We start from the raw sequence: 18,335 nt of genomic DNA, 5'->3' as shown, positions 1-18,335 counted from the left end.
AGAGTAACGCCGAGGTCCTTCACAGTTTTATTTGAGACGACTTTACAACCATCAAGATGAATTGTCAGATTTAACAGAAGATCTCTTTGTTTCTTGGGACCTAGAACAAGCATCTCTGTTTTGTCCGAGTTTAAAAGTAGAAAGTTTTCAGCCATCCACTTCCTTATGTCTGAAACACAGGCTTCTAGCGAGGGCAATTTTGGGGCTTCACGTTTCATTGAAATGTACAGCTGTGTGTCATCCGCATAGCAGTGAAAGTTAACATTATGTTTTCGAATAACATCCCCAAGAGGTAAAATATATAGTGAAAACAATAGTGGTCCTAAAACGGAACCTTGAGGAACACCGAAATGTACAGTTGATTTGTCAGAGGACAGACCATTCACAGAGACAAACTGATATCTTTCCGACAGGTAAGATCTAAACCAGGCCAGAACTTGTCCGTGTAGACCAATTTGGGTTTCCAGTCTCTCCAAAAGAATGTGGTGATCGATGGTGTCAAAGGCAGCACTAAGGTCTAGTAGCACGAGGACAGATGCAGAGCCTCGGTCTGACGCCATTAAAAGGTCATTTACCACCTTCACAAGTGCAGTCTCAGTGCTATGATGGGGTCTAAAACCAGACTGAAGCATTTCGTATACATTGTTTGTCTTCAGAAAGGCAGTGAGTTGCTGCGCAACAGCTTTTTCTAAAATTTTTGAGAGGAATGGAAGATTCGATATAGGCCGATAGTTTTTTATATTTTCCGGGTCAAGGTTTGGCTTTTTCAAGAGAGGCTTTATCACTGCCACTTTTAGTGAGTTTGGTACACATCCGGTGGATAGAGAGCTGTTTATTATGTTCAACATAGGAGGGCCAAGCACAGGAAGCAGCTCCTTCAGCAGTTTAGTAGGAATAGGATCCAGTATGCAGCTTGAAGGTTTAGAGGCCATGATTATTTTCATCATTGTGTCAAGAGATATAGTACTAAAACACTTAAGTGTCTCTCCCGATCCCAGGCCCTCGCAGAGCTGTGCAGATCCAGGACAGCTAAGCCCTGGAGGAATACGCAGATTCAAAGAGGAGTCCGTAATTTGCTTTCTAATGGTCATGATCTTTTCCTCAAAGAAGTTCATGAATTTATTACTGCTGAAGTGAAAGCCATCCTCTCTTGGGGAATGCTGCTTTTTAGTTAGCTTTGCAACAGTATCAAAAAGAAATTTTGGATTGTTCTTATTTTCCTCGATTAAGTTGGAAAAGTAGGATGATCGAGCAGCAGTGAGGGCTCTTCGGTACTGCACGGTACTGTCTTTCCAAGCTAGTCGGAAGACTTCCAGTTTTGTGTGGCGCCATTTCCGTTCCAATTTCCTGGAAGCTTGCTTCAAAGCTCGGGTATTTTCTGTATACCAGGGAGCTAGTTTCTTATGACAAATGTTTTTCGTTTTTAGGGGTGCAACTGCATCTAGGGTATTGCGCAAGGTTAAATTGAGTTCCTCAGTTAAGTGGTTAACTGATTTTTGTCCTCTGACGTCCTTGGGTAGGCAGAAGGAGTCTGGAAGGGCATCAAGGAATTTTTGTGTTGTCTGAGAATTTATAGCACGACTTTTGATGCTCCTTGGTTGGGGTCTGAGCAGATTATTTGTTGCGATTGCAAACGTAATAAAATGGTGGTCCGATAGTCCAGGATTATGTGGAAAAACATTAAGATCTACAACATTTATTCCATGGGACAAAACTAGGTCCAGAGTATGACTGTGGCAGTGAGTAGGTCCAGAGACATGTTGGACAAAACCCACTGAGTCGATGATGGCTCCGAAAGACTTTTGGAGTGGGTCTGTGGACTTCTCCATGTGAATATTAAAATCACCAAAAATTAGAATATGATCTGCTATGACTACAAGGTCTGATAGGAATTCAGGAAACTCAGAGAGGAACGCTGTATATGGCCCAGGAGGCCTGTAAACAGTAGCTATAAAAAGTGATTGAGTAGGCTGCATAGATTTCATGACTAGAAGCTCAAAAGACGAAAACGCCATTTTTTTTTTTGTAAATTGAAATTTGCTATCGTAGATGTTAGCAACACCTCCGCCTTTGCGGGATGCACGGGGGATATGGTCACTAGTGTAACCAGGAGGTGAGGCCTCATTTAACACAGTAAATTCATCAGGCTTAAGCCATGTTTCAGTCAGGCCAATCACATCAAGATTATGATCAGTGATTAGTTCATTGACTATGACTGCCTTTGAAGTGAGGGATCTAACATTAAGTAACCCTATTTTGAGATGTGAGGTATCACGATCTCTTTCAATAATGGCAGGAATGGAGGAGGTCTTTATCCTAATAAGATTGCTAAGGCGAACACCGCCATGTTTAGTTTTGCCCAACCTAGGTCGAGGCACAGACACAGTCTCAATGGGTATGGCTGAGCTGACTACACTGACTGTGCTATTGGCAGACTCCACTAAGCTGGCAGGTTGGCTAACAGCCTGCTGCCTGGCCTGCACCCTATTTCATTGTGGGGCTAAAGGAGTTAGAGCCCTATCTATGTTGGTAGATAAGATGAGAGCACCCCTCCAGGTAGGATGGAGTCCGTCACTCCTTAGCAGGTCAGGCTTGGTCCTGTTTGTGGGTGAGTCCCAGAAAGAGGGCCAATTATCTACAAATTCTATCTTTTGGGAGGGGCAGAAAACAGTTTTCAACCAGCGATTGAGTGCTGAGACTCTGCTGTAGAGCTCGTCACTCCCCCTAACTGGGAGGGGGCCAGAGACAATTACTCGATGCCGACACATCTTTCTAGCTGATTTACACGCTGAAGCTATGTTGCACTTGGTGACCTCTGACTGTTTCATCCTAACATCGTTGGTGCCGACGTGGATAACAATATCTCTATACTCTCTACACTCGCCAGATTTAGCTTTAGCCAGCACCATTTTAAGATTAGCCTTAACGTCGGTAGCCCTGCCCCCTGGTGAACAGTGTATGATCGCTGGGTGATTCGTTTTAAGTCTAATACTGCGGGTAATGGAGTCGCCAATGACTAGGGTTTTCAATTTGTCAGAGCTAACGGTGGGAGCCTTCGGCGTCTCAGACCCCGTAACGGGAGGAGTAGAGACAAGAGAAGACTCAGACTCAGACTCCGACTCGCTACATAATGGGGAAAACCGGTTGAAAGTTTCTGTCGGCTGAATGAGCGACACCGGTTGAGCATTCCAACAGCATTTCCCTCCAGAAGCCATGAGAAAGTTGTCCGGCTGCGGGGACTGTGCGGGGGGATTTATACTAACGTTACTATCTGTACTTACTGGTGGCACAGACGCTGTTTCTTCCTTTCCTACACTGAAATTACCCTTGCCTAACGATTGCGTCTGAAGCTGGGCTTGCAGCACAGCTATTTTCGCCGTAAGGCGATCGTTCTCCTGTATATTATGAGTACAGCGACTGCAATTAGAAGACATCATGTTAATGTTACTACTTAGCTTCGGCTGTTGAAGGTGTTGACGAACCATGTCCAGATAAAGCGTCCGGAGTGAAAAAGTTGAATGAGGGAAAAAAGTTGCGATGGAAAAACTAAAAATATAAACGGTAATTAAAAACAGAAACAAAACAAAAAACGTAAAGTTGTCAGCTAGCAAAGTAAAGTAAAGTTGGCAGCAAAACGCACAGCAACACGTCTGCAGATTCAACAACACTATATGATGCCCTGTCACCTTACTATTTCAGCCACTTAGATACCAAGTTCAACTTAGTAGTCGTGTTAACACAGAATTCGGTGTTTTTCACGCAGGAAATGAATTAATAAAACGCATATAAATTATCTTGCTGCATTTTTGTAAACGCATATTTTAGAATGCAAGATTAACTTTAAACAAAACATTAGGAAATATAGCTGGCTACGTTCTTTCTTTGATAAACATTACAAATATGATGGCCATGCATCGTTGTTCCCCCCCCCCCCCCAAAAAAAAGACCTTGCTTTTTTATTGTAAACAGAAGAGTTCATCCACAGAAAATACATTAGCGCAAAAACATTCGTCAGAAAAAAACGTAATTTTCAACAGATGACAACAGAAAGAAGTCCATAGTAGCCAAGTGTCAAGTGTTGAAAAACTTAAAAGAAATAGTTTTGACAGTATAAAAAAACAAACATCCCGTGGCTATTTCCAAATACCCTGCTATATACAGTATACCGCCCAAGCCTAATCTATAATAATATATATAAACATATGCCATTTTAGCAAACTCTTTTTATCCAAGGTGACTTACAGTCCTATACGCATATATTGAAAGTAGTAATTTAGGGAAACGTGCTATAGTTGGCTCTGAAGGTGTAGTTTATATAGTTTATATTCCTGTAGCAGTGTGGCTATGTTTACATCACCAGGTCTAGTGAAGGAGCTGAGGGTAGTCTCTCTCTCTCTCTCTCTCTCTCTCTCTCTCTCGCTCTCTCTCGCTCTCTCTCGCTCTCTCTCGCTCTCTCTCTTGCTCTCTGGCTCTGCTCTGCATGCTGAAACCCCAGCTAACAAGAATCTCACAGGAATATGCTACTTCTCCCCCATTTTGTTGCAGTACCTGAGCTTCTTATCTACTACACTGTACAACCATTTCAGAGCTGGTTTAAAACTGCGAGCTTTCTGAAATGGTCATCTTTTTCTGTTGTTGTTTAGATTTCAAACTAGTTGTGTTTTTACAGATTTGTTTCACTTTAATTCCAGTGCTTGGTGGGTATCTAGATTTCACATTATGCAGTTAAAATACTTAAACAAATACTTAAACAAATCGCTACTGTCAATTGTTATCAGATGATGGTGTGTTGGTGAGATGTAGTGTCACCACTAACCTATAATACAGTCTGACTGCTCCTCTATCAGATAATGTGTTGTTGAAAGTGTTTCAATGCTGTTACAATTGTAATTTATCTTCCTCTGTATGGCGTGTTTCAACTGTGGCATGCTTTATCCCTCTCTCCCAGGTGGTAACCGTCCAGTCCAGGTGATCATCTCCGAGTCTGGTAACCAGCCCAACTCCCACCCCATCCAGTGGAACGCCCCGTCCTCCGCACACATCACACAGTACATACTCAAGTGGAGAGTGGTGAGTAGGCAGGGAGATTCCAGAGTAGACGGAAATTCCAAGGTAGAGGGAGATTCCAGAGTAGGCGGAGATTCCAGAGTAGGCTGAGATTCCAGAGTTAGGCTGAGATTCCAGAGTAGGCTGAGATTCCAGAGTAGGCTGAGATTCCAGAGTTAGGCTGAGATTCCAGAGTAGGCCGAGATTCCAGAGTAGGCTGAGATTCCAGAGTAGGCGGAGATTCCAGAGTAGGCCGAGATTCCAGAGTAGGCGGAGATTCCAGAGTAGGCGGAGATTCCAGAGTAGGCGGAGATTCGAGAGTAGGCGGAGATTCCAGAGTAGGCCGAGATTCCAGAGTAGGCGGAGATTCCAGAGTAGGCGGAGATTCCAGAGTCTGGAGGTTAATATTCACCAGATGATATAGGTAACATAGAACTACTAAAGCAGTTTTACATGCAGTTTTGAATTCCACATAATATTGTGGGCACCAGATGTAGCGCTGAACTCTAGGGTTTGGTATTCCTAGACATAGATTAAACCTGAAGGTCCTAAAGTTAAAATCAGACACTGAAACGAAAAGAGAATCTCCATTGAGGGTCAGTCAAGAACTAGGCTACATATGGCTGTGTTTCCACAAGCAGCCAAAGTCTGCTCTTTTGGCCAAATATTTAGGAAACTGGCCCCTATACTCAGTGTTGGGGGGGGGGGGGGGGGGGGGGGGGGAGTACCCAATTTGTCAAACTTGAGTAAAAGTAAAGATAACTTTTTTTAATGGAAAATGACTCAAGTAAAAGTGAAAGTCACCAAGTAAAATACCTACTTGAGTAAAAGTCTAAAAGTGTATATACTGAAGTATCAAAAAGTAAAAGTTAAAATTATTTCAAATTCCTTATTCTGCAAAGCAGACAGACACATTTTCTTTTTTTTGAAATGTGCAGATATCATGGGGTACACTCCAACACTCATAATTTACAAACGAAGCATGTGTTTACTGAGTCCGCCAGATCAGAGGCAGTAGGGATGACCAGGGATGTTCTCTGTTTAGTGAGTCCTCCAGATCAGAGGCAGTAGGGATGACCAGGGATGTTCTCTGTTTAGTGAGTCCTCCAGATCAGAGGCAGTAGATGACCAGGGATGTTCTCTGTTTAGTGAGTCCTCCAGATCAGAGGCAGTAGAGACGACCAGGGATGTTCTCTGTTTAGTGAGTCCTCCAGATCAGAGGCAGTGGGGACGACCAGGGATGTTCTCTGTTTAGTGAGTCCTCCAGATCAGAGGCAGTAGATGACCAGGGATGTTTTCTGTTTAGTGAGTCCTCCAGATCAGAGGCAGTGGGGACGACCAGGGATGTTCTCTTGATAAGTGTGTGAATTAGACCGTTTTCCTGTCCTGCTAAAGCATTCAATATGTACTTTTTGGGTGTCAGGGAAAAATGTATTGATTTGAAAAAGTACATAATTTTCTTTAGGAATGAAGTTAAAGTTATCAAAAACTATAAATAGTACAGATGTAGTACAGATACCCCCCATAAACTAATTAAGTGCTTTACTTACTTACTTACTTTACTTGACTTCCTAAACTGGCCTTAAAGAAGGCAACATGCAGCTACCTTTTTGTTGTTGAAATCAATAATATAATGTACAATATTATCTCTCTGTCTCCTCTCTTGTTTGGGGTAGAAAAACACCCGTACCCCTTGGCGAGAGGTGAATATCCCGGGTCACCTCAACTCCTACACTATCGCTGGCCTGAAGCCAGGCATCACCTACGAGGGTCAGCTGATCAGTGTGCTACGTTTCGGACGCCGCGAGGTCACACGCTTCGACTTCACCACCACATACGGCTCCTGTGAGTAGGACTACAGTAGGACTACAGTAGGACTACAGTAGGACTATAGTAGAACTACAGTAGGACTACAGTAGGACTACAGTAGGACTACAGTAGGACTACCGTATGACTACAGTAGGCCTACAGTAGACTACAGTAGGACTACAGTAGGACTACAGTAAGACTACAGTAGGACTACCGTAGGACTACCGTAGGACTACAGTATGACTACACTCCTGTTGTATTCTGTCTCCTTGTGTTATTGATATTTTGGCCCGGGAATCAGATTCAAACTAACACAGATAAACTACCTGTGATTGATGTTTAAAAAGATGATTTCTGCTTGAGGAATGGCATTGAGCAACAACCATCTGGAGATATGTGAAAGTCTTGAATATCGTTAAAATTTTTAAAAAAAATCTCTGTCCACAGGCCATTCCTCCCATTCCTAGGTTTATATCTGACCGTCTGATCTTTCTTTCAGTGGCGACTTCAGAGGGAGAGACCACCCAGCCTCCTCCGGTGGTGGACATCAGTGAGTCTGTTACAGAGATCACTTCCAGCAGCTTTGTCATCTCCTGGATGTCCGCCTCTGACACCGTGTCTGGCTTCAGGATCGAGTACGAGCTCAGCGAGGAGGGACAAGAGAGAGGACAGCCCATGATTCTCGGTAATGAAACAACCCCCCCCGGGCACACATTGGTTAAATCAACGTTGTTTCAACGTCATTTAAGTTAAATTACATTTAACCAATTTGGAATAGACGTTGAATTGACGTCTTTGCCCGGTGGTAGAAAAACTTTTAAGACAATGTGTAATAATCTGTTTAGTGTGTACACTATACGATAATACCTGAAGTATTACTATTCATTAATACTGACTGTGACCTTTGACCTCCTCTTAATACTTTGTCAAGTTAGCACAGGTTGTTGCTGTGTTATCTGTATATTGATGCTGTGTTATCTGTATATTGATGCTGTGTTATCTGTATATTGATGCTGTGTTATCTGTATATTTTGTAGTAACGTGCGATAGACACAATGACTAGACTGTGAAACTGCTCCACTCAAGTATATTGTTCTAACCAATGAGATACATAAATATATATCACACTAGATGACTGATAGTGGGCGCTGTGTTGGAGACGCCATACCTCCATCTTGGCACTCCCCTCTTCGCCCACTATTGTCAAAAATATTTTGAAAGCTATAAAAAATGCATTTATGAATGTCTACATGTGTTTTGGCCACGTTTATTATATTACAGACACCTTAATGCAGACTTTTAAGTTATATTATGCGAGTTAAACATGATTTAAAAAAATTAATATCTATATTATATCATTAATCCAGGGTTTATCAACATCATTGGTCCTAACATGCTTGTCTGTCTTCAGATCTCCCCCGCACCGCTACCTCTGTGAACATCAATGAGCTGCTTCCTGGAAGGAAATACACTGTGAATGTGTACGAGGTGACACCTGCTGGAGAGCCCAACCTCATCCTCACAACCTCTCAGACCACTGGTGGGTACAGAGACGAACACGCAGACCGACGGACAGACGGACACGCAGACCGACAGACAGACGGACACGCAGACCGACGGACAGACGGACACGCAGACCGACGGACAGACGGACACGCAGACCGACGGACAGACGGACACGCAGACCGATGGACAGACGGACACGCAGACCGACGGACAGACGGACACGCAGACCGACGGACAGACGGACACGCAGACCGACGGACAGACGGACACGCAGACCGACGGACAGACGGACACGCAGACCGACGGACAGACGGACACGCAGACCGACGGACAGACGCACACGCAGACCGACGGACAGACGGACACGCAGACCGACGGACAGACGGACACGCAGACCGACGGACAGACGGACACGCAGACCGACGGACAGACGGACACGCAGACCGACGGACAGACGGACACGCAGACCGACGGACAGACGGACACGCAGACAGACGGACACGCAGACCGACGGACAGACGGACACGCAGACCGACGGACAGACGGACACGCAGACCGACGGACAGACGCACACGCAGACCGACGGACAGACGGACACGCAGACTGACGGACAGACGGACACGCAGACCGACGGACAGACGGACACGCAGACCGACGGACAGACGGACACGCAGACCGACGGACACACAGACCAACGGACAGACGGACACGCAGACCGACGGACACACAGACCAACGGACAGACGGACACGCAGACCGACGGACAGACGGACACGCAGACCGACGGACAGACGGACACGCAGACCGACGGACACAGACCGACAGACTGACGCACACGGACCGATGGACAGACGCACACAAACGGACACACAGACCGACGGACAGTCGCACACGGACATACGGACAGACACACACGGACCGATGGACAGACGCACACAAACGGACACGCAGACCGACGGACAGACGCACACGGACAATTTCTACAGTATGTATATATCTCTCCTCTGCTCCTCTTCCAGCTCCCGACGCTCCCTCTGACCACGAGGTGGACGAGGTGGGAGAGACCTCTATCATAGTCAGCTGGGAGAAACCCCTGGCTCCTATCACAGGTCAGTACACACGTAGAGGCTGCGTTTACACAGGCAGACCAATTCGGATCTTTGCCCAATTATTGGGAAAGAATATCTGATCTAACTGGTTAAAAAAAAAAAAAAAGACAAATAAAAAATCTAATTTGGGCTGCGTGTGTAAACGCAGCCAGCGCTCCATACAGGAGACTACTGAGTGAATGGGGACTTTTCTCATCTCATGTCTATAGAAACATACATATTACAAATTATTCAACTGAATGATATTACAAAAGCTCAACAAGCCCCTCATCCAAAAATACTAAGACCGAGGCAATCTCTCACCAGATTGATGTTTAAAATTAAAATATATATATATATTTATTTTAATTTATTGAATTGACAGAATTCTCCATGTAGGGAAGGTAATGAGTGATAATGTCTGTTCACCATTACCATAGGTAATGACAGTGTATCTCCTCTCCTACAGGTTACCGTGTGATCTACACCCCGTCTGTAGAGGGCAGCCACAACGGAGCTGCGACGGAGCTCACCCTGCCGGACACCGCGACCTCCGTGACCTTGAGTGACCTTCGACCAGGTCTGCTCTACAACATCAGTATCTACGCAGTGGAGGATAGTCTGGAGAGTGAACCTGTGTTCGTACAGGTCAACACAGCCGGAGAACCCTTACCAGGTATTGTAATGTATTGTGTGTGTGAATCGACTTGAGGCTAGGTCCTGACAGTCTCATTACCTACCTATATTTTTATTTTATTTAACCTTTTATTTAACTAGGCAAGTTAGTTAAAAATAACAAAAATTCTTATTTACAATGATGGCCCCTACTAGAACGCAAAAGGCCTCCTGCGGGGACGAGGGCGGGGATTAAAAATAAAATAAAAATATAGGACAAAAACACACATCACGTCAAGAGAGACCTAAAGACAACAGACTGTAGTTTGTGTTCGATCTTAACCCCAAACTTGACAAGCGTTCCTACTAAAACGGTGTATTTACTAGTTAGTTCAGAAGATATCAGCTCACAGTTAAAACGGACCCTTTTCCCTTTTTTGAATCCCTCGAGAACATATCGTTCAGGATTTAGATTCCACAATGGAAAGTTTGAATGATGCATTTCCTGTTCACAGCCCAAAATGCTCCCATTTTAATGGTCCAATGGAAAGAGTTGTGCAAGCTATTCTGGGACTCCTGGGACTCCTGGTCAAATATGAGGCCAAAACAGCTGGAAAGTGTAAAGCTGCTTAGGTTGTATAGCTATGTAGACCGATGTACGAGTGCGAATCATTCGCGAGACCCTTCTTTGGATCGACTGCTGTAAGACAGTCCATCAGTAAGTCTTATGTGGTTCAGCCTGCTACACACTGATTTAGGGAATGACAAATAGACCCAGACTCCCTTGGAGAGAGAGAGAGCGACCCAGACTCCCTTGGAGAGAGAGAGAGCGACCCAGACTCCCTCGGAGAGAGAGAGAGCGACCCAGACTCCCTCGGAAAGAGAGAGCGACCCAGACTCCCTCGGAAAGAGAGAGCGACCCAGACTCCCTTGGAGAGAGAGAGAGCGACCCAGACTCCCTTGGAGAGAGAGAGAGCGACCCAGACTCCCTTGGAAAGAGAGAGCGACCCAGACTCCCTTGGAGAGAGAGAGAGCGACCCAGACTCCCTTGGAGAGAGAGAGAGCGACCCAGACTCCCTTGGAGAGAGAGAGAGCGACCCAGACTCCCTTGGAGAGAGAGAGAGCGACCCAGACTCCCTTGGAGAGAGAGAGAGCGACCCAGACTCCCTTGGAGAGAGAGAGAGCGACCCAGACTCCCTTGGAGAGAGAGAGAGCGACCCAGACTCCCTTGGAGAGAGAGAGAGCGACCCAGACTCCCTTGGAGAGAGAGAGAGCGACCCAGACTCCCTTGGAGAGAGAGAGAGCGACCCAGACTCCCTTGGAGAGAGAGAGAGCGACCCAGACTCCCTTGGAGAGAGAGAGAGCGACCCAGACTCCCTTGGAGAGAGAGAGAGCGACCCAGACTCCCTTGGAGAGAGAGAGAGCGACCCAGACTCCCTTGGAGAGAGAGAGAGCGACCCAGACTCCCTTGGAGAGAGAGAGAGCGACCCAGACTCCCTTGGAGAGAGAGAGAGCGACCCAGACTCCCTTGGAGAGAGAGAGAGCGACCCAGACTCCCTTGGAATAAAGGACTTTGGATCCTCTCTCCTCCAATGAGCATTGAGGACACAGCCCTAGTTTCATCAGGGTTATATGGAGATAATACTGTTAAAAAAACACATTACTTCCCGTCAATATCTGACAACTTCCTGTTTCCTGTCCACAGAGGAAGTCCCGTCTCCTACAGACTTGCAGTTCTTCGAGGTGTCTGACGTGAAGATCACCATCACCTGGACGGGGCCCCCTACTGACGTGTCTGGGTACAGAGTGACTGTGGCCCCCGTCGGTCCCGACGGGACCCCTCAGAGAGAACTCCAGCTCCCCGTCACACACAACGCCTATGCAGAGGTCACCCACCTGACCCCCGGGACTCCGTACCGCTTCAGCATCTACACCGTCAAGGGAGGAGAGGAGAGCCAGCCGCTGGTTGCAGAGCAGGCTACCAGTAAGTATAGGCAAAACTTATCCCATCAACAATTGTCAATTTGTAATAGGTTTTTCTATTACAAAAAAGATATATTGCTGCCCAGTCAAACTTAGAACTGTAAATATTACTGCTACGGTCTCAATTGAGACAAGACATAGAATCCCTAATCTTTTGTAGATCAGTGATTCTGTGCAATCTGACTGCAACGTTGTCGATCTCAAACACTTTAAAAAAAAAATGTTTTTTTCGGGGGTCGTCAGAGCCTGATTCCCCAGCTGATGTTCATTTCACCAACGTGACCGAGGACAGTGCTCTGATCATGTGGGTGCCCCCCCGGGCCCGCATCACCGGATACCGTCTGTTCCTGACCCTGGAGGGATCCAACCCTAAACAGCTACGCCTGCCCGCCCGCCTGTCTCAGTACACCCTGCTCAACCTCCGCCCAGACACGGAGTACACGGCCATCCTGCACTCTGAACAGGATAATACGCTCAGTGAGGGCGCCTCCAGGACCTTCTCCACCAGTGAGTAGTATCCAAGACTAGTGTACTGTTTCGGGGGTCTTTATTCAACTCCTTTCTTAACCAATTATCTGACTGACTGGTTCTCAGTTTGTCAAACATGAAATCGGTTGCGTCTCAATGACTCAAAAGTTTGAAGCACATTCTAACTTCCAGCACAGCTTCTCGTTTAACTTTTATATGTCCCGGTCAAGGCCAGATTCTTTGTCAGTAGACTCCTTGGTCCGTTTGACTAGTCAGGGGAAAAGTGTGTACATATACAGTAGGTTTGCGTTGAGCAGGGATATGATTTGGGGAGTTCCTCGTTTGTTTCAACTAGTCCTGACCCCTGACCTCTGACCCTGTGTGTTCTATTCAGCTCAGCTAATGGGGAACGCCCCTCGCTTCAGTACTGATGTCACAGACACCTCCATCATCATCTCCTGGACACCCGTACCCCGAGTGGGATACAAGGTACACAAACACACACGTTATTGGTCCAACTATTTCAGACTTGAGTTGTGAATATGCTCTGGCTCCTGTGGTCCTGGGAAAGGGCTAACCTCTCTCTCTTCACCTTTGCCGTGTTTGTCCGTGTGTATCCCTCTCACCTGTGCGTGTGTGTGTGTGTGTGTGTGTGTGTGTGTGTGTGTGTGTGTGTGTGTGTGTGTGTGTGTGTGTGTGTGTGTGTGTGTGTGTGTGTGTGTGTGTGTGTGTGTGTGTGTGTCTCTCTCTATCGCTCTCTGTCTCCTCTCCCAATGTAGTTGACGGTGAGGCCCAGTCAGGGAGGCGAGGCCCCCAGAGATGTGACCTCTAACTCGGGCAGCATTTATATCTCAGGCCTGACCCCTGGGGTTGAGTACACCTACAGCGTTCAGCCAATCGTCAACGGATATGAGCAGGGCAACCCAATCACACGCCGCATAGTCACACGTGAGTGATCAGAGGATAGACATTTACATTTTTACATTTAAGTCATTTAGCAGACGCTCTTATCCAGAGCGACTTACAAAACAATAGCCATGTTATTTTCTACTATATATATATATAAATCTCCTTATTGTTATTCACTGTGTATTTTTTACTTTACTTTTTTACACTATATATATTTCTATTCAATTTGTTTTCATCTTTAACTCAGTAAGCATTTCACAGGTAGTCTACACCTGTTGTCTACGAAGCATGTGACCAATAACATTTGATTTGATAGAGAATATATTCTCCATCAACATCAATTGGAGGATAACGACTTGTCCCTGAAAGTATTGAGTAACCGTTCTGACCAGGTTATAGTATGGATGGAGTAGCCGTTCTGACCAGGTTATAGTATGGATGGAGTAGCCGTTCTGACCAGGTTATAGTATGGATGGAGTAGCCGGTCTGACCAGGTTATAGTATGGATGGAGTAGCCGTTCTGACCAGGTTATAGTATGGATGGAGTAGCCATTATGACCAGGTTATAGTATAGATGGAGTAGCCGTTCTGACCAGGTTATAGTATAGATGGAGTAGCCGTTCTGACCAGGTTATAGTATGGATGGAGTAGCCATTATGACCAGGTTATAGTATTGAACGAGTCAATTTTTCCCAATCATCTCATCTTATTCCTCTTATCCTCCTCCAGCTCTGTCTCCTCCTACTGACCTCAAACTGGAGTCCCACCCTGACAGAGGAGAGCTGACTGTCCAGTGGACCGAAGCCAGCACCCCAGGTCAGAGCCATGATACTTATGTTCCATTTACTTTGAAGTCTAGATAATAACCCTGGAGTCACTCGCTCACATAGCCACACCTACAGGGTCAGCCAGAGTGCAGTGTTTATACTGGCACACCTCATATGACCCGGTTTAAAAGAAAGACCACGGTTTTTGGATTTAGGATGAAGATTACAGAGACTATATATCCAGATTTAAATGTTCAGACAGAGTACTTAAATGACTTATTTTTTTACTTCTTCTGTCCAGTTTATATTCACTGTCCATTCTCACATTTTATCCATGCCATCCAATCAGACATCACCGGCTACAGGGTGACATGCACGCCAACCAACGGGCAGCGAGGAAACAGCCTGGAGGAGTTTGTGAAAGCGGGTCGGACCTCGTGCACGCTGGAGAACCTCAGCCCTGGCGTGGAGTACAACGTCAGTGTCTTCACCGTTAAAGATGACATGGAGAGCGTTCCTGTCTCCGCCACCGTTACGCAAGGTAGGTGTGGGTGTGGCCTAATGTCAGGTGACCTTTGACCCCATCACCCCTGCCCTGTGACATCATGATGTGGAGAGGAGTGTCCGGCAGGGTTCCATCATATCTCTCCTACTCAGACCTCTTTCAAAACAAAATCTAATTTTATTTGTCAGATGCGCCAAATACAACAGGTGCAGACTTTACTGTGAAATGCTTACTTACGAGCCCTTAACCAACAGTGCAGAGTTAAAAAGTAAGGAAATTAGCACACAAAGAAAAGGAAATGGTAACAGAATAAAATACAGAGGCTATATACAAGGACTACCGGTACTGAGTCAATATGCAGGAGTGCGAGGTAGTAATGAGACTATATACAAGGACTACCGGTACCGAGTCAATGTGAAGGGGTACGAGGTAGTAATGAGACTATATACAAGGAGTACCAGTACTGAGTCAATGTGAAGGGGTAGTGGAGGTGATTGAGGTAATATGTACAGATCCTTTAGAAAGTTAACACTCCTAGACTTTTTCCACGTTTTGTTGTGTTGCAGCCTGAATTTAAAATGGATTACGTTTAGATTTGTTTGTCACTGGCCTACACACAATACCCATAATGCAAAAGTGGAATTATTTATTGTAAAAAATATTTTTTAAACTCACAAATTAATAAGAAATGTAATACTGAAGTGTCTTGAATCAAAAAGTGTCAAAATAAGTCCAGGAGTAGAAATTGGTTTAACAAGTCACATAATAAGTTGTAATAATAGTGTTTAACATGATTTTTGAATAACTATCTCATCTCTGTATCCCACTCGTACAATTATCTGTAAGGTCCCTCAGTCACCCACAAAGACCAGGGAGGTTTTCTAATGTCTCGCAAAGAAGGGTACCTGTTGGTAGATGGGTAAAAATAAAAAGAGCAGACATTGAATATCCCTTTTGAGCATCGTGAAGTTATTAATTACACTTTGGATGGTGTATCAATACACCCAGTCACTACAAATATTCAGGTGTCCTTCCTAACTTAGTTGCTAGAGAGGAAGGAAACCACTAGGGATTTCACCATGAAGCCAATGGTGACTTTAAAACAGTTACAGAGTTCAATGGCTGTGATCGGAGACAGCTGAGGATGCATCAACAACATTGTAGTTACTCCACAATACTAACCTAAATGACAGAGTGAAAAGAAGGAAGTCTGTACGGAATAAAACATATTCCAAAACATGCATCCTGTTTGCAACAAGGCACTAAAATAATACGGCTAAAAATGTTGCAAAACCATTACCTTTTTGTCCTGAATACAAAGCATTATGTTTTGGGGGTAAATACAACACATCACTGAGTACCATTCTCCATATCTTCAAGCATAGTGGTGGCTGCATCATGTTATGGGTATGCTTGTAATTGTTAAGGACTGGAGAGTGTTTCAGAATAAAAAAGAAACGTAATCGAGCTAAGCACAGGCGAAAACCTGGTTGTCTGCTTCCCACCAGACACTGGGTGACAAATTCACCTTTCAGCAGGACAATGACCTAAAACACAAGGCCAGATCTATACTGGAGGTGCTTACCAAGAAGACAGGGAATATTCCTGAGTGGCTGAGTTAAAGTTTTAACTTTAATCTACTTGCAAACCTATGGCAAGACCTGAAAAATGGTTGTCTAGCAATGATCAACAACCAATTTGACAGAGCTTGAAGAATCCAGGTGTGGAAAGCTCTTTGAGATTTACCCAGAAAGACTCACAGCTATAATTGCTGCCAAATGCGCTTCTACTGACTCAAGGGTATGAATACTTATGCAAATTAGATATTACATAGGTTTATACATTTTTATTAAAAAATTAAAACATTTAAACTTGTTTTCACTTTGAAAGTATGGGGTATTGTGTATAGATGGGTGGGGGAAAAATCTATTTAATCCCTTGTTGAATTCAGGCTGTAACAAAACAAAATGTGGACTAAGTCGAGGGGTATGAATACTTTATGAAGGCACTGTAAATATGGGGTAAATTAAGCAACAAAAAAAAAGTGACTAGTGACTCTCGTTATATAGACTTCAATGACGTGGACAAGAGTGTCTGGCAGGGTTCCATCAGACCTCTTCGTTATATATATATATATAATGTCCGTTACACAAGACATTGCTCGTATTTACTCGCCCAGTGGGTAGAACTGGTTGAAATGACTTCATTACAACCAGCTGTTTAGTGATTCTACAGTCTCTGCTTTTGTCCTGTATTTTCGCCCATATCCCTGTTCCTACACCCTTAGAAAGAAAGGGTTCTATCTAGAACCTAAAAGGGTTCTCCTATGGGGAACAGCCGAAGAACCCTTTTGGAATCCCCCTTTTTGTTTTCTAAGAGTCTACTGTAGCTACTGCCAGCAATGTTTCACTCATTGTTTTTTTAGATTATTTTTGAATAATTTTTTTTACTATTTGAATAATTTGTGCATTCGGCCTTTTTAGATGAGCTATGGGTATGGATCTCAATCGTTAATTAATGTCAGTTGAAGATTTAGCGCATGAATGTGAAGTTAGAGTACCATTAATGCGGGCAAAACCAGTGCGATATGATAAACCTAACCATGGTGGCACCACATCCATACCATCCTGAGCTGGTAACCCATGGCATTAATACTCTTTCATTGAACCCTGTAGATGCTTTTATAATGCCTTGCTCAATAACATTGCTTATTTCGGTCTCTGTCCTGTTTCTGTCTCTGTCCTGTGTCTGTCTCTGTCCTGTGTCTGTCTCTGTCTCTGTCCTGTGTCTGTCTCTGTCCTGTGTCTGTCTCTGTCCTGTGTCTGTCTCTGTCCTGTGTCTGTCTCTGTCCTGTGTCTGTCTCTGTCCTGTGTCTGTCTCTGTCATGTGTCTGTCTCTGTCATGTGTCTGTCTCTGTCATGTGTCTGTCTCTGTCCTGTCTCTGTCCTGTGTCTGTCTCTGTCTCTGTCCTGTGTCTGTCTCTGTCCTGTCTCTGTCCTGTGTCTGTCTCTGTCTCTGTCCTGTGTCTGTCCTGTCTCTGTCCTGTGTCTGTTTCTGTCCTGTGTCTGTCTCTGTCCTTTCTCTGTGCTGTGTCTGTCTCTGTCTCTGTGTCTGTCTCTGTCCTGTGTCTGTCCTGTGTCTGACTCTGTCCTGTCTCTGTCCTGTGTCTGTCTCTGTGTCTGTTTCTGTCCTGTGTCTGTCTCTGTCCTGTCTCTGTCCTGTGTCTGTCTTTGTGTCTGTCTCTGTCCTGTGTCTAAATCTGTCCTGTCTCTGTCCTGTCTCTGTCCTATGTCTGTCTCTGTCCTGTGTCTCTCTGTGCTGTCCGGGCCGGCCTCTCCGATCCCTCCCTTCCTTTCCTCCCTCTCTAACCCACTACTAGACGTGCCCCAGCTAACAGACCTCAACTTCGTCGACGTCACCGACACGACTATCGGCCTGAAGTGGAACCCACTGAACTATACGGCGGTCACAGGCTACCGTATCACGGTTATGGCAGCCGGGGAGAGCGTACCCATATTCGAGGACATGGTGGAGGCCACCACCGGGTACTACACCGTGTACGGACTGGAGCCCGGCATCGATTATGACATTTCAGTCATCACCGTGACAGAGAGTGGAGAGAGCGAGCCTACCACACTCA

At 45.2% G+C, this 18,335-nt stretch overlaps 1 protein-coding gene across 2 annotated transcripts in view; it reads left to right on the top strand.

The window, feature by feature from the left end:
• Positions 1–18,335, top strand: part of LOC129816957 (fibronectin-like) — an 87,893-nt gene that overhangs the window by 24,730 nt on the left and 44,828 nt on the right. For both annotated transcript variants that reach the window (XM_055871944.1, XM_055871943.1), the window contains exons 13-25: positions 4,949–5,070; positions 6,723–6,891; positions 7,355–7,540; positions 8,267–8,395; positions 9,380–9,469; positions 9,918–10,124; positions 11,769–12,047; positions 12,290–12,553; positions 12,909–13,003; positions 13,294–13,462; positions 14,153–14,239; positions 14,540–14,731; positions 18,075–18,335. The exon at positions 18,075–18,335 is cut by the window's right edge and continues 12 nt beyond it. In XM_055871944.1, the coding sequence (XP_055727919.1) occupies positions 4,949–5,070; positions 6,723–6,891; positions 7,355–7,540; positions 8,267–8,395; positions 9,380–9,469; positions 9,918–10,124; positions 11,769–12,047; positions 12,290–12,553; positions 12,909–13,003; positions 13,294–13,462; positions 14,153–14,239; positions 14,540–14,731; positions 18,075–18,335 (2,250 nt within the window). The remainder of the gene's footprint in view (positions 1–4,948; positions 5,071–6,722; positions 6,892–7,354; positions 7,541–8,266; positions 8,396–9,379; positions 9,470–9,917; positions 10,125–11,768; positions 12,048–12,289; positions 12,554–12,908; positions 13,004–13,293; positions 13,463–14,152; positions 14,240–14,539; positions 14,732–18,074) is intronic.

The sequence above is a fragment of the Salvelinus fontinalis genome, chromosome 19 (assembly GCF_029448725.1).
Source record: "Salvelinus fontinalis isolate EN_2023a chromosome 19, ASM2944872v1, whole genome shotgun sequence".
NCBI classification, from domain to species: domain Eukaryota; kingdom Metazoa; phylum Chordata; class Actinopteri; order Salmoniformes; family Salmonidae; genus Salvelinus; species Salvelinus fontinalis.
The sequence above is the reverse complement of the archived record's forward strand: the minus strand, read 5'-3'. Positions and strand labels throughout refer to the sequence as shown.